Below are 14653 nucleotides of genomic sequence, written 5' to 3' on the forward strand. Positions count from 1 at the left end.
GGGTTAGCCCAAGGGAACTACACTGCGGCCTTCGGGGCTTCGGGGCGGTCTGGCTAATTGTCAGCCCAGTTCCCAGCTCCATGGCTGGCACCGCAGACGGACTCAGCCCAGGCCTTCGAGCCAATCCTTTACATCTGGGCCATTCACTCGGCTGGATCTGATCCCAAGGGAAAATGGAAACGGCACTTATCCTCTGGCTGCCCATGGCAGCTAGTGCTCAGCAGCTATTCCGGATTATCTGGAGACCCCTGAGACCCATCTGGAGGAGTGGGAGGAAACAGCTCATTTGAAGCACTGTTTTTACCTAGTCAGAGAAATCCGTCGGTCATGTGCCCAGTAAGTGCGCTCTTTTCCTTTCTCTGCTCTCCTCCCCTCCCTGGATTACTTCCCCTCACTCCACAGTGCCCAGCTGTGGATCCTGCTGATAACACTTGCCTTCTCATTTTGCCTTAATCCAGGGCTCAGGCAAATAGGATGTGGCCAAACCTTACTTCAGTGGAAATGCTACAAACTGATGTACATTTTAAGCCAAACGGGTTGAGACTTAAGTAGTATGATCAAGACTGGCTGCTTTGGATTAACCCACCAGCGCTGCCTCTCCCCTAGGCATACACATTTCGTTCCCAGCGTCTGCATTCAGCAGCTGTTGTAAAAACATCAGTTTTCCCCAGTGAGGACTGGTCTGTTGGCTGCCTTGCTGACGCGGTAGTTTCAGAGAGACTGAGGAGTTAGGTTTTTTTTTTGTTTTTTTTTAATGAACTTATTTGAGAGAGAAGCAGAGGAGGAGGGAGAGATAGAATCCCAAGCAGACTCCCCACTTGAGTGTGGAACCCAACTTGGGGCTTGATGCCAGGACCCAAAGATAACGACCCAAGCTGAAATCAAGAGTTGGATGCTCAACTGACCGAGCTGCCCAGGCAGCCCGAATTGTTATTTTATTTATTTATTTTTTTAAAGAATTTATTTATTTGACAGAGAGAGTAAGAGAGCTCAAGCAGGGGGAGCATGACAGGAAGAGGGAGAAGCAGACTCCCTACTGAGCAGGGAGCCTGATGTGGGACTCAATCCCACGGCTCAAGGATCATGACCTGAGCCAAAGGCAGACGCTTAACCATCTGAGCCACCCAGGCGCCTGGAGTTAGGTTATTCTTGACCTGATTCTAGTTTCTTTGGACTCTGCTCTCAGGATAAAGTCAGAACAGATTAATCCTGACCCTAAGTGACAGACTCATTAAAAGAAAATTGTAGGGAAAATAGGAAGTATGATAATTAAGGTCCTGTTTTTTAAGGGGAGTCCACACTGGATTGATCAAAGTAACAGTACCAGCCAAGCTTGCTGCTTTCCCTTGTCATACCTCAGACCAGCCAGGACATGCGAACAGGTGAAGTCCCACACCCTCCTCCTGATAGCCCAGCTAGAACTCAGGAACAAGATGGGGCCAGGCTGCTTCGCTCAAAACAGGCTCGTATTCTAGTATATTTGCCTTACCAGCAGGGGCTAGAAAGAACAGTCACCATCTCTAAAAGGTTCTAGAAATCAGGGAACAAAGTCTTAGAGATGGATTTCCCAGATGTATCACCTCCTCCGTGGCCCCTGCCTCCTCCCACGCTTCCTGGAACCATACCAGGATGCAGCTGATAATTAGGAACACAGTTCAAAGGCTGAAGGATAAATAATTTCTCTCGATTCACAATCTTCTCTGAAATACAAATGCTGATTAGATGTATATCTAGTCAGTAGCTGAGAAAAGACCTTGACCCTTCAATGAACACTAATTATTTTTCCCACGTCTGGATTTCTTAAAAATTTATTTATTTATTTGACAGACAGAGATCACAAGTAAGCAGAGAGGCAGGCAGAGAGATAGGAGAAAGCAGGCTCCCCACTTGAGCAGAGAGCCCGACGCAGGATCCTGAGATCATGACCTGAGCCGAAGGCAGAGGCTTTAACCCAATGAGCCACCCAGGCGCCCCCCACGTCTGGATTTCTTAGAAGCCATATCACTCACAGTTTAGTCCACCTTCCATTTCTCCCCTCTGGTCTACTTCTAGTCTAAGCCCACAGACAGGTACACAACTCACCACAGTTTGTCCAACACCCTGACAGTGTTTTATTTCAAACTCTAATCTCTGCATTGTAATTAAAAAGAAAATTCTGCCAGTTTGCTTCCTGATGGTCTCTGCCGCTGAAAAAAAAAGGTATCCAAAACATACTTCCCACGGAAACTCAGAAGCTAGATATACCATTTTAAAAGGAATAAGAAGTGGGCTCGTGGCTGTGTATGCATCAGCCAGCCACCCACCTGGGCCCAGCCATCAGCCATGGCTGCCGAGATGGCTGGAAACACCCAAGAAGGACAAGAAAGGACAAAGTAGATCTTTCTACAGCATGATGGAGAGATGATGGACTTCATAGCTCCCAGACTCCACAGCATCCAGCCAACTCATTACCCATGTTTCAACCCAGAGTCATTTTTCCAATCAGGACAGCTGGAGCTGAGGAGCCTCTCCCTGTGGCTCTTCATAGTCTTCCCAGGGTTTCAGCTGGGGCCCAGGGATCATCACAGTCTGAAAGAGCAGAAAGCTGAGTTACCTACCATCCAAGCCCATGACTTACCCTGAAGAGATTCACCCTCACCTCCTCCATGGAGCACTCCCCTTCCTGGTGCTGCATCACCCCTTCTCTCCACTAGGTGGAACCCAACAGGGGTGGCTTAAGATGGCATAAGTGCTGCCCCTGCTCTCTGAAATCACCCTTACCTTAAGGATGGGCTGCTTAGGGGGTGCCCACGGGGGAACGATCTTGCCGTGCATTCTCCAGCTCCCATAGGGATTTACCAGGTGTTTTTCAAACACAACATACTCCAGGACATCCCTGGGCACATCTTCCTGTCCATACATCAGGCGGCCAAACCGGTCATAGATGGCCAGAGTCTGCAAGGATGAAAGCAAATCTGACCTGTGAGTACTCAGAGTTGGTTTCTTGTTTTGTTTTTATATTTCTTTGTTTTTAATTTTTTTAATGCCACACAACCCATCTGAAAACAACCATAACAAAAACTTCTAATGGGTAGGAGAAAGTATTTCAGAATTCTAAATCTAGAATAATTAAGTGATCAACTATAGACACTCTACTCCTGGAGGGTTTTTGACTAGGACTGGGGAGGTGGGGGAGGGAGGATCAGGATGGGTGGGAGAGAGTATCCTCACACCTGTCTTAGCAGAGCTAACATCTATCAGTAAGCTGGGCACGCTGACCAAGCAAGGAAGACCACAGTGAACCATTCCTTAGAGCCCAGTCTTGGGAAGCCGTCCCCAAGACACTAGAGACAGGTACCCAACCTGAGAGTGAAGAAAAACTAGAGGAAAGCAGACTGGTGCCTCTACCTGCCGGGTGTGCAGACGGACAGTGATCTGGCCATATATGTTGCCTTGGTTCAGCAAATTTGAACAGCGGACCTGAACCACCTGTGGTGGCTCTAAGGATTCTACGAAGCTCCAGCGGACGGTCTTGTATGTGATGTCCCAGACCATGTCCTGAGGGTAGAGGAGAACAGGTCAGCTGGGGTTTTCCTTTCCTTTAGGGAAGCCCACCTCAAAATGATCCTATTCAGGGGCACCTGGCGGCTCAGTGGGTTAAAGCCTCTGCCTTTGGCTCAGGTCATGATCTCTCTGCTTGGCAGGGAGCCTGCTTCCTCCCCTCTCTCTCTCTCTGCCTGCCTCTCTGCCTACTTGTGATCTCTGTCAAATAAATAAATTAAATCTTAAAAAAAAAGAAAAAAGAAAAAAAGATCCTATTCACCCAAATTAACAACTCAAGACCCACCTACTTTCTTAAGAAACCTTCTTCAAATCAGTGAAAACCACACTCCAAAATGCCAGCTTATCTAATACGCCATTATCCTCTCCTCCTTACACTCTGTTCTTTTTAAAAAATTTTTAGTAATCTCTACAGCCAACATGGGGCTTGAACTTACAACTCCGAGATCAAGAGTGGCATGCTCTACCCACAGAGCTGGCCAGATGCCCCTCCCTTACACTTTCATAACCTGTTAGTTATTGCACATGTACCTGTTGACTGCATACATGTTATCTTATCCCCCTCACCTGCTGGCACTGAAGAATGGGATTTTACATAGATATAAAGGCTAGCTGGCGAGAATCATTATATGATCACATATATGATCATTATATGTGACCATAGGGAGATGAGGCTGAATGGATAGAAACTTAAGTTCTTATTCTTTTTTTTTTAATGCTGATTTTTTTTTTTTTTTTTTTTTAATTTACTTGTCAGAGGGAGAGAAAATGTGCACATACAACCAGGGGAAGTGGCAGACAGAGGGAGAGGGAGAAGCAAGCTCCCTGCTCAGGAGCCCAATTCAAGACTCAATCCCACGACCCTGAGATCATGACCTGAGCCACCCAGGCGTCCCTAAAGTTCTTATTCTTGAACCACATAGTACCTAGCACCCGGTTAACACACTATGTAAGCTTCGTGAATGCTCGCTAAATCCTGCAGGTGCACAGAGGGCTGTCTAATATGGCCCACACCCTGACCTCAGCCCCCACAGCCTGAGGTTTCAGTATTGCTTGCTGTGGGACTTCCTCCTTCCTTGTCTGCAGAGCCCTTACCAAAGTCCAAGCCAAGTCAGTACCATTCACCTCAAAACAATGGAACTTCAGCTTTTGCCTTTAACTTCCTGTACTTGTGAAACTGATCCTTCTTAAACCAAAGGTGATGTCTAGAATCTGCCCATTCAGGAATCCCACAGTTCTAAGGAAGTCGAGGACCTACCGGAAAACAGTTTTCAGTTACCAAGGTATGAAGCCGGTCATGGTCTGAGCTAAAACAGAAAAAGATAAACATCACTGGCTCCTGCTTCATGATGCCCCTTCTGAAAGCTAAAAAATGGCCCTCAATATGGACAAGTCTTTTTGTAAACATTTTCTGCATGCCTACAATAAGTCAGGTAATATGCTAAATTCCAAGCACACAAAGATGAACATGGTTAAAAGACCCTGAAATCTAAATGCAGAGTGAAGTTATGTTTGAATCTCAAGAGCAGAAACAAATTTCTCAGAAATTACCACACATCCTTAAGGGGAAGAGACCCTCACAAATCCATCACAAAAAACCAAAAAGCTCATCTCCTCTTACCTCAGACACACCAACAATACCAACTGGATCGGCCATGCACCTTCAACTTTTTTTTTTTTAAATAATCTCTGCCCCCAACATGGGGCTCAAACTCACAACCCTGAGATTAAGAGTCACACGTTCCACTGACTGAATCAGCTGGGCGCCCTACATCTTACACTGTCTGTGAACCCAGCCAAAAGACAAGCAGCTGTCTTTTCTGGTCCTTTCCTTCCACCCCACCTGCACCTCCCCCAATCCTTGCTGCTACCAGAGTGACCTAAGTCATGCTGATTCTACCTAGTAATAGCAAGAAAATAGACAGCAAACCCCAGCTCCTGGATCTATAGGATTTTAGAAGGTTCCTAGCTGAGGAGTTTCAAATAAACCTGAGGTCAGGCATGAATTACTGTCTTTCAGATATACATTCATGACTTTTCCCCACAGTTTATACCTCCTGGGAGGTTTAAATCATTGTTCCTTCAAACAATCTTGTCCAATAATCCCAGAGTGGGTAAGGGATTAGTTCTGTTCACATGCTTCCCTTGACCTCTACTCCTAACAGGAAAGGTCATCTCCCGCAAGTCATTTCCCCCACTGTAGCTCTAGACTAGACTAGACCAGACTAACCTGAGTGGTGATGACAACTACAGCAACCAGCAGGCCTGGCACCCCTCAGTGAACACTTCCTCCTCACTATCCTGGCCTAGAGATCTTCAGTAGAAATAAACTCCCTTGTCTAGGAGTTCACTTAGCATTTATAATAGACTTGCACCGAAAGAAAAAAAGGAAGATACCCATTTCTGGCAACATAATGGACTAAGTGCACATGAAACTATTCCCACTATAAACATCTAGAAATGCTGGATGAAATGTAATATACAAAGATACACATTTTAAAATGCTCTAGTTCACATGAAAGGTAAATCTCCTAGGTGCAAAAAGGAAGGAGAGCTAAAACCAGAATGGAAAGACCACCACCTGACATCATGAAAGCATATGGGATGGTTAAAGGGATCTAGAAATAGGATCTGATGGCTGGGAACAGACTCTTCCTAAATCCTTGAACCCTCAAAGAGCAGGGAGTTGGAAATAGAGTCCTGCACCTGCAACAAAGGAAGACTACAATAGTAGTAGAGAGATAAAGCTTCTCTCCATCAAGGGCTGAGTTAGGGGTACTAAAAAAATTAAAATCCTAAGCCCACGTTACACTCAGATTTGGACACAGAATTTATGGCACCTGTATGATGAAACAATTCCTAAGATATGAAATTAACATTAAAAACTGAACCTAGGGCCGCCTGGCTGGCTCAAACACACACCGAGACTTATCTAGATCACTCTAGAACTCTTAACCAAAGGAAAAAAAATCTGTGCCTAGAATAACAGCTGCTGAAAACATAACAGGTATAACATAGAATTCACTTACTTGTTCAGACAAAGGTGAGCTTCAATAAAAATATCCTTAGCTTTTTCAGGGAAGTCCTTTATTTTAAAATTCGGATCATATTGTCTTATCTTCCGGACACTGTAAAATTAAGTATGAGAATACTTAAGTATGAGAATACTTCTTTCTTTTTCTGCCTTTTAAGTAAGCTCCATGCCCAACGTGAGGCTTGAGCTCACGACCCTGAGATCAAGAGTTGCATGCTCTACCAACTAGGCCAGGCTGGCACACCAAGAATCATTTCTAAAGACTTTATACACTATCCATAACTCACAGCTTACGTTAACTGTCATTAATGTCTCTCTACTTATTCAATAATTGTTTTCTGAATGTGCCAAGTCTATAAAGTTGACCTTCTAATTCACACTTACATCAATCATTCTAAAGAAAGACCAAGGTTTCTCATAGTGAAATTTCAGAATTCTGGCATTAAAGAAAACATCTTATAAGCACTAAGAAAGAAAATACAGATTTTACGCAAAAGCTCAAGAGTAAGAATGACGGCAAGCTTCTAACTAGAAACATTAGAAGTTAGAAAGACAACAGAGCAGTGCTGTTAACTGAGGAAATTCTTTTTAGCTCAGAAATGTACATGTGGGCAAATTATAAATCAAGTGGGAGAGTAAAAGACTGTTTCTTAGACATGAATGATCTCATGTGTCTACTAAGCGCCCTTTCTCAGGAAGCTACTGAGGAATGTGCTCCACCAGAATAACAGAATAAACCGTGAAAGACAGATGTAAAATCCAGGAAACAGGGAAAACAACATCAGGGCGAGACAAAAGGACTTATCCAAAGGATGAGAGAAGTAAATGTACTCTGTACAAAATGTACAGTGGGCCTGAAGAGCAATCAGTCCAGATAGAAACAAGTAAGAAAGGGCCAGGAGGGATTTCTTCTTGAAGATGAAATTAATAAAATACTTGATGCTTTCAATGCACTGAGAAGAAATTTATATGACCAGATATTCCATAAGCAAATGAGGGGGGAAAAAAAAAGACCACACTTAACTCCTGGAAAAAAAACGTATTATGCAGGAAAAGCCATGACAATGTCCTGCGCGACTCCACTGTCAACGGTATTTTCATAGTTATAATAACGTAAACAGGAAATTCTGATCTAATCAAAGTGGTAGATATACTGGAGGATAAGAAATACCATGACCATATGTAATTTATCCCAGGAATGCAAGGTTGGCTTAACATTCAAAAATCCATTAATGTGGGGCACGTGGGTGGCTCAGTGGGTTAAGGCCTCTGCTTTCCGCTCAGGTCATGGTCTCAGGGTCCTGGGATCAAGCCCCTTACTGGGCTCTCTGCTCAGCAGGGAGCCTGCTTCCTCCTCTCTCTCTGCCTGCCTCTCTGCTTACTTGTGATCTCTGTCTGTCAAATAAATAAATAAAATCTTTAGAAAAAATCCATTAATGAAATACAATGTATCAATAGAATAAAGGAAAAATATCACATGATCATCTCAGTAGACAAAGAAAAAGCATTTGACAAAATCTGATACCCCATTCATACTTTTTCCGCCTCTGAGCCTTGCCTGTGCTGTTGTCTTCCTAGAATGCACCTAGCTAACTGCAACAAATCCTTTAGATCCTAGCTTTTTTCTTTTTTTTGCTTTTAGGTGATTTTGCTTTTAATTTTTTTTTTTTTTTTTAGATTTTATTTGTTATTGGACAGAGAGAGATCACGAGGCAGAGAGGCAGGCAGAGAGAGAGGAGGAAGCAGGCTCCCCACTGAGCAGAGAGCCTGATGCGGGGCTCGATCCCAGCACCCCGGGATCACGACCTGAGCCGAAGGCAGAGGCTTAAACCACTGAGCCACCCAGGCGCCCCAGCTTTTAATTTTTTTTTAATTTTTAATTTTTTATTAACATATAATGTATTATTAGCCCCAGGGGTACAGGTAGGTCGCAGCTTTAAATGTCATTTCCTCAGGGAAGCTTTCCCTGAACTCCCAAACCAAGTTATCTTTCCTTGTCATGTGATCCCATAGCACTCATACTTACTATACCTGTAATTATTTAATTGTGTGCAATCAGTATTTAATGGCTGTTTTCCTCCCTTAAATGAAAACTCCATGATAGAACCACATGTGCTCTGTTCATCATCATCATGGACCCGACCACCCAAGAGCTCACAGTCCTGAACAGAAATACGTGAGAGGAAATCATCACAGTGCAGTTATCAGAAATAGCAGGTATAAGTGCACAGTTACAATTACAGTAAAGGCCGCTCCAGAAAGAGTCAGGGAAGGCTTAAAAGCATACACGATGTTCAACTGGTTCTTGAGAAATGAGAGTTATCAAGTAAAGGAGGAGGAAGAAAACATTTTCAAGGCAAAGGAAAAATGCACAAAGACACAGAGTCATAGCACAATACCGTCAAGGAACTGGAAATTAGTTTGGAAATGCTCAAGTTTAGGATGAGAAAAGTGTAATAAGAAGATGACAGTGGAACAGAAGATAAGAGCCAGATTTACAAAAAGTTGTGAATACCACTGAAGTCTGGATTTATTCTCCAGGTAAGAGGGAGCCACAGAAGAGGTTTAATGGAAAGATGATATGATAAGATCTGTATTTAGAGAAATATATTATGGCTACATGAAGAATTAATAAAGACTCAATATGCTTTTGCACAAAATCTATAAATGATCCCAAAGAACCTTTGAGTGACAAATACTAAATATTTCCATCCTTGCAACTAAAAGAGAGACTAAGAAGGTTCTGGCTTCTGCTCCTTAGTTAAGACCTAGTTAGCTCCTTAAAACAGGTCTGTCATGGGATGCCTGGGTGGCTCAGTTGGTTAAGCAGCTGCCTTCGGCTCAGGTCATGATCCCAGCGTCCTGGGATCGAGTCCCACATCGGGCTCTTTGCTCCGCAGGAGCCTGCTTCTCCCTCTGACTCTGCCTTCCACTCTGTTTGCCTATGCTCGCTCTCGCTCACTCTCTCTCTGACAAATAAATAAATAAAATCTTTAAAAAAAAAAAAAACAGGTCTGTCTTTTTGACCCTTTTTAGCTTTTTACTCTCTGTAGTTCAAACTCTAAGGTACTCCCCATAAAAATATGCTTTTCTTATTACTTTAAATTTTAAAATATGTGATCAAAAAAGTGTTCTACAAATTTCTAAGTCACCCCCCTCAACTGATGTGACAAAAAGACCAATGAGGGCTGAGAGGCTAAAAATCAAAAAGCCCATATTCTTCTACATTAACTAAATTCTATTACAGAGAAAAATATACAGTCAAGTTATCAAAGGAGTTATGTCCAACCCAATTCACCTAAGATGGCCTCGCTGGATTAAAGTAGCAACAAGAAATTTGTGTCCTAATACCGATTCCCAGTTGTTCCAGACACCTACGACAATTGTGATGCCACCTTCTTCTTCAATCGCTCACTTCTCTGTGCCAGTCCTTCCTTTGCAAGAGACGACAAGCGAGCATCACCTTCTGGAGGAACATAGGTGTCAAAGATACCAGCTGTAATGAAAGAAGAATACAAGAAGGCATTGATAGATTGAGAAAAAAGTCATTTTGAGGTCATATAAAATTAAGAGGTACCATGGCTATAAAGTAGACTAATAAAGTAAACTTCCATGCAAAGGGAGCTCTGTTACATTACAGAAAGCAGAATAAGGTAACTTAAGTCTTCTCTCAGAGCCTCAAGTTCTTCTTGTACAAAATGGAGAAATTCTAAGAACAGGTGTGTAAACAAGATCAAAGATGACCTCATGAGGGGTGCCTGGGTGGCTCAGTCGGTTAAGCATCTGAGTTTTAAATCTGGCTCAGGTCATGATCTCAGGATTGTAGGATCCAGCCACAAGTAGGGCTCCGAGCTCAGCGGGGAGTCTGCCTGAGACTTTTTCCTTAAGCCCCTCCTCCCACTCATGCATGTGTATGCTCTTTTTCTCTGCCAAAGATAAATAAATATATTTAAAATATGGTATACTGGGGCGCCTGGGTGGCTCAGGTCATGATCCCAGGGTCCTGGGATCGAGCCCCGCATCAGGCTCTCTGCTCAGCAACGAGCCTGCTTCCTCCTCTCTCTCTGCCTACTTATGATCTGTCAAATAAATAAATAAAATCTTAAAAAAAAAAAAAAAAAGAAAGAAAGAAAAGAAATACCACACCTCACCTGTACAGGCCAGATGTAGGGGGCGCTCCAAACGTTCTGGAGGAATGACCACACCTGCTTTCCGGGCAAATTCCATAAACTCCTTTTCAGATTTGAATTTGGGTTTATAAGGAGGAGGTGTGAAACGTTTCTTAGTTCTCACTGGAACTACAACTGTGGACTGCGTCACCAGGACTGGCTGTAAGACAGGAAAAGGTTATGATAAAGGTGACCTGGAAAGAAATCTATCTTGAACAAACTCTTAAGCGGATAGGAAGGGCACATCCAAAGAATGACTTAGGAACAATTATAAAGCCACATATGATGGGGGAAACACTTATGGGTGTCTTAACTAGAAGCCGGTAAGCAACCTTTACTAACACCACTCAACATCCTAAAGGCTTTCCTCTGGACCGCTCCACTGTACACAACTATGCAAAGTCCCAGGGATGCAGAGCTGATTAAAACAAGGCTTCTGCTTTCAAAGAACCTTCAGTCCCATGGGGAACTTAAACATAAATCCAACACTGAAAAGAGAGGAATACTATTATTAAAGGGTAAGAAAAGTCCTCTGGTTGGCATTTCCCTTATATTTACTTGGATTACATCCTGCTCATTCTATTGGGAGCCCAACTGTAAACTTCATTCTGCCATTCTAGCTCCCAAAAGATCAACAATATCTTTTTTTTTTAAGATTTTATTTATTTATTTGACAGACAGAGATCACAAGTAGGCAGAGAGGCAGGCAGAGAGAGAGGGAAGCAGGCTCCCTGCTGAGCAGAGAGCCCGATGCGGGACTCGATCCCAAGACCCTGAGATCATGACCTGAGCCGAAGGCAGCGGCTTAACCCACTGAGCCACCCAGGCGCCCCGATCAACAATATCTTTAAAGCCCAGACCTCTCTTCTCTCTGACCTAGAGTTTTGCTCAGTCAGGTACAGCGACTATAGGAGACTCCCTCCTTTCAACTGTTCAATTTGTGCATAAGAACCAGGAGGAAGCGAGCCCAGCTTCTAAACCATGACTTCTTTCCCGTTTAATACCTCCCCGCTAGACAGACCCAGAGCAAACTAGAGAAACTTCATCCCGAGAATATGCTCGTTCTCGGGGTCTTTACGGGGGTCTCCCCACGCCACAACTTCGCTTAGTAGCTGGGTCCCGTCTACTTCAAACTCTTCCGTAACTGCGTGTGATTTGTATCGCCCAAGCCCACCAAGGACAACTGCAAAACGAGTATTCCCCTCTACGCTCTAGTCCCAGCCCCTAGAATCCTATCACCCGGTCCCGACCCACCTGACGAGACCACCATCCTAAAGCTTTGGATAAACAAAACAACCCCCGCGACATGGGGGCTGCCATTTTGTTCCCGCAAAGGCCGCTGGGATGGAGGACTAGCGTTAAGAGCCGAGGGCACAGGAGAGGGCGCATAGGGGTGGAGCTTCTCCGGGTGTGGAATTTTCCAGGGCGCGCGCCCTCCGCTGAAGTATGAGCGGCGCGAACGCGCACGTGCGCGTCGTAGGGGAGCGCGTGTGGTCAGAGAACGGACTGTGCGCGTGCGCACTTAGAGGCGTTGTGGGTGTGGCGGAGAGCACGGCTGTCACGCTCCAAGAGCGCGCTAGAGCGCGAGCTGCGCGTGCGCTTGAGGCCTTATGGCCGCAAGGAGTTGCAGCATTCCTTTTAAGATAGGGGTGTTGCTGCACCTTGCTTGTATTCCCCAAAGAATGAACAGATATTGCACTTTGGAGACAAGTGTTTTTCTTCAGTGCCTACTTTGATCACAGGACAAAAATGACTAGTTTCTGGATCTGGATCTGACTTCAGCATGCTATGTAACCTTAAACAGCGATCCTTTCCCCCATCTGAACTGTGTGAAGAAAATTCTGTCGAATTAAAGAGATCAATGCCTACTGTGTTTATTGAACAAACATAATATCTACTATGTTTCTGAAGCAAAAGACACATGGACTGACAAAAATATTTCTTGTTTGTCCTTTTGGGAAAGAGGCACAGTTTTAATCATCCCAAATAATAGTTTATACTTAGAAATGTTTACCAGGTGCCAGGCAATTTTTTAAGCATTTTGCATGTATAAACTCAATCTCTCCTCACCACAAACAAGAGTTAAACTCTTAGTTATGAGGTTGGGTCACAGAGAAATTAAGTGTGTAATTTATTTAAGGTCACACGGCTAATAACTGTCAGAACTGGAATTCAAATCCACGCTGACTGAATCCAGAAACGATGCCGTAATTACTATGCTGTACTGCTTCAAGTGCGGTTGTTAAAGGATTTATGATGTTGGGGTCATCCTGGAAAATCCAGTGCCGTAATCATTGCTGAATGCCAAACACTTTCCACACTTACCTGTAAGTTCTTATCTTATTCTGCCAATTAGTGTTTATTGAGCACTTACCTACAGCATTTTGCAATGAGCTAAGAACTTGTGGTATGCATATGCAAGAGTTTACAGGCTGGAATGGAACTGTTACGAAAGTCCAGATAAAATGCTGCAGATGTCAAAGAGAGATTACTTTTGGGTCTCATGATTGCTTGTATTGCTTTAAATCTAAATTTGTCAACTATACTGTAAATTATTCAAGGGTAAGAATGTTCCCACAATTCTAGCCACAGCCCTGAACCTATAGCATGACACATTAATAGCGACGTGAAATAAGGTGCTAGATGTAGGTATGAAAGAATGTATATTACTAAGCATTTAAATGAGAGATAGCTCATTGTTTCTTAACAGACTCTATGCCTCAGAAAATAAAATGTGATATTTTTTTAAACTGGTCTCCCTACCGTAGTGAGGAAGCTCCATTCCATAATGAATGGTTATTAATACAGAATACTGAGATAGTCTATCCAAGATTATTTCCCCCATCATTGAGTTTTATATTGGCTTTACATGGTAGCTAGTACATCCCAGATCACTTCTGTCTGCTCTCTGATAAGTTTTTTTCCTTTCCTTTTTTTTTTTTTAAGATTTTACTTTTCTTTCTGTTTCCCCCCCCCCATTTTATTTTTTTCTTTTTATTTTTTCAGAAGATTTTACTTTTAGTAATGTCTACACCTGGGGCGCCTTATGTAGTTAAGCATCTGTCAGTTAAGAATCTGTCTTAAGTTCAGGTCATGATCCCAGGGTCTTGGGATGGAGCCCCTCTCTGCTCAGCAGGGAACCTGCTTCTCCCCTTCCCTCTGCCTGCTGCTCTCTGTGCTTCTGCACACGCTCTTTCTCTCAAATAAATAAATAAATAAATTTTTAAAAAGTAATGTCTACACCCCATGTGGGACTTAAACTTACAACCTCGAGATTGAGAGTCACATGTTCTACTGACTGAGCCAGCCAGGGGCCCCTGTAATCAGTTTTTCAGGGAATACAAACTTGTTCTATATCACCCCGAATGAAATAATAAGGGAAGTTGATATCAATTAATTTCATTCTAAGCTGAATTGTAAGTGGGTTTTTTTTTTTTAATAGCTGCTCATTTGGAAAATTCATATTATCTTCCTATCTCATTAACTCTCTGGAAAATTGGAGCTGTCTTAACACCAAACACTGAAAGGATATTTTTGAATATTACAACCCTAGTAGTTCATATTTCTGGAAAGGCAAAATAAGAGCAATTAGAGGAAGGAGTAAAGCGATTGGGAGCTCAGCCTTGCAAAAAAAAAAAAAAAAAAAAAAAGTCTTGCACATAGTAGACACTCAGATACTTATTCAATAGATGGATGAGTAGAATCCCAGAAGGCAAAGTTGATTTCCTGTTTCTCCAAATATAGGGGATTCCTGGAATCCCTGGTTTTCCTATTGAAATTTCTCAATGGAGCCAAAGAGAAATGGGCTATCCCTTGAGCAGTGGGACATATACTTGCGGGGTTTTGGGGGGGGGTTTCTTGTTTTTGTTTTTGTTTTTTTTGTCCTTCCAGTGGCAGATGACATCAGATT

General features: G+C 43.2%; 1 protein-coding gene across 1 annotated transcript; it reads right to left on the reverse strand.

Annotated features, from left to right (window-relative positions):
* Positions 1–2086: 2086 nt before the first annotated feature.
* MRPL45 (mitochondrial ribosomal protein L45) lies at positions 2087–12153 on the reverse strand. Its single transcript, XM_059148961.1, has 8 exons — positions 11998–12153; positions 10726–10903; positions 9953–10070; positions 6570–6668; positions 4799–4847; positions 3388–3537; positions 2761–2934; positions 2087–2568 (listed from the first exon to the last, which is right to left on the reverse strand). The coding sequence occupies exons 1-8, from the start codon at positions 12130–12132 to the stop codon at positions 2482–2484; spliced, it is 990 nt and encodes a 329-aa protein (XP_059004944.1). The 5' UTR covers positions 12133–12153; the 3' UTR covers positions 2087–2481.
* Between the last annotated feature and the right edge of the window lie 2500 nt (positions 12154–14653).

This window comes from Mustela lutreola, chromosome 15 (assembly GCF_030435805.1).
Source record: "Mustela lutreola isolate mMusLut2 chromosome 15, mMusLut2.pri, whole genome shotgun sequence".
Taxonomy (NCBI): Eukaryota; Metazoa; Chordata; class Mammalia; order Carnivora; family Mustelidae; genus Mustela; species Mustela lutreola.

Coding starts and splice junctions, on each gene's coding strand:
- MRPL45 (XM_059148961.1), bottom strand. CDS start 12,132: ATGCGCCCTCTCCTGTGCCCTCGGCTCTTAACGCTAGTCCTCCATCCC. Junction 2,935..3,387: donor TCCGTCTGCACACCCGGCAG/GTAGAGGCACCA, acceptor TCATCCTTGCAG/ACTCTGGCCATCTATGACCG. Junction 2,569..2,760: donor CTAAGCAGCCCATCCTTAAG/GTAAGGGTGATT, acceptor CTGCTCTTTCAG/ACTGTGATGATCCCTGGGCC.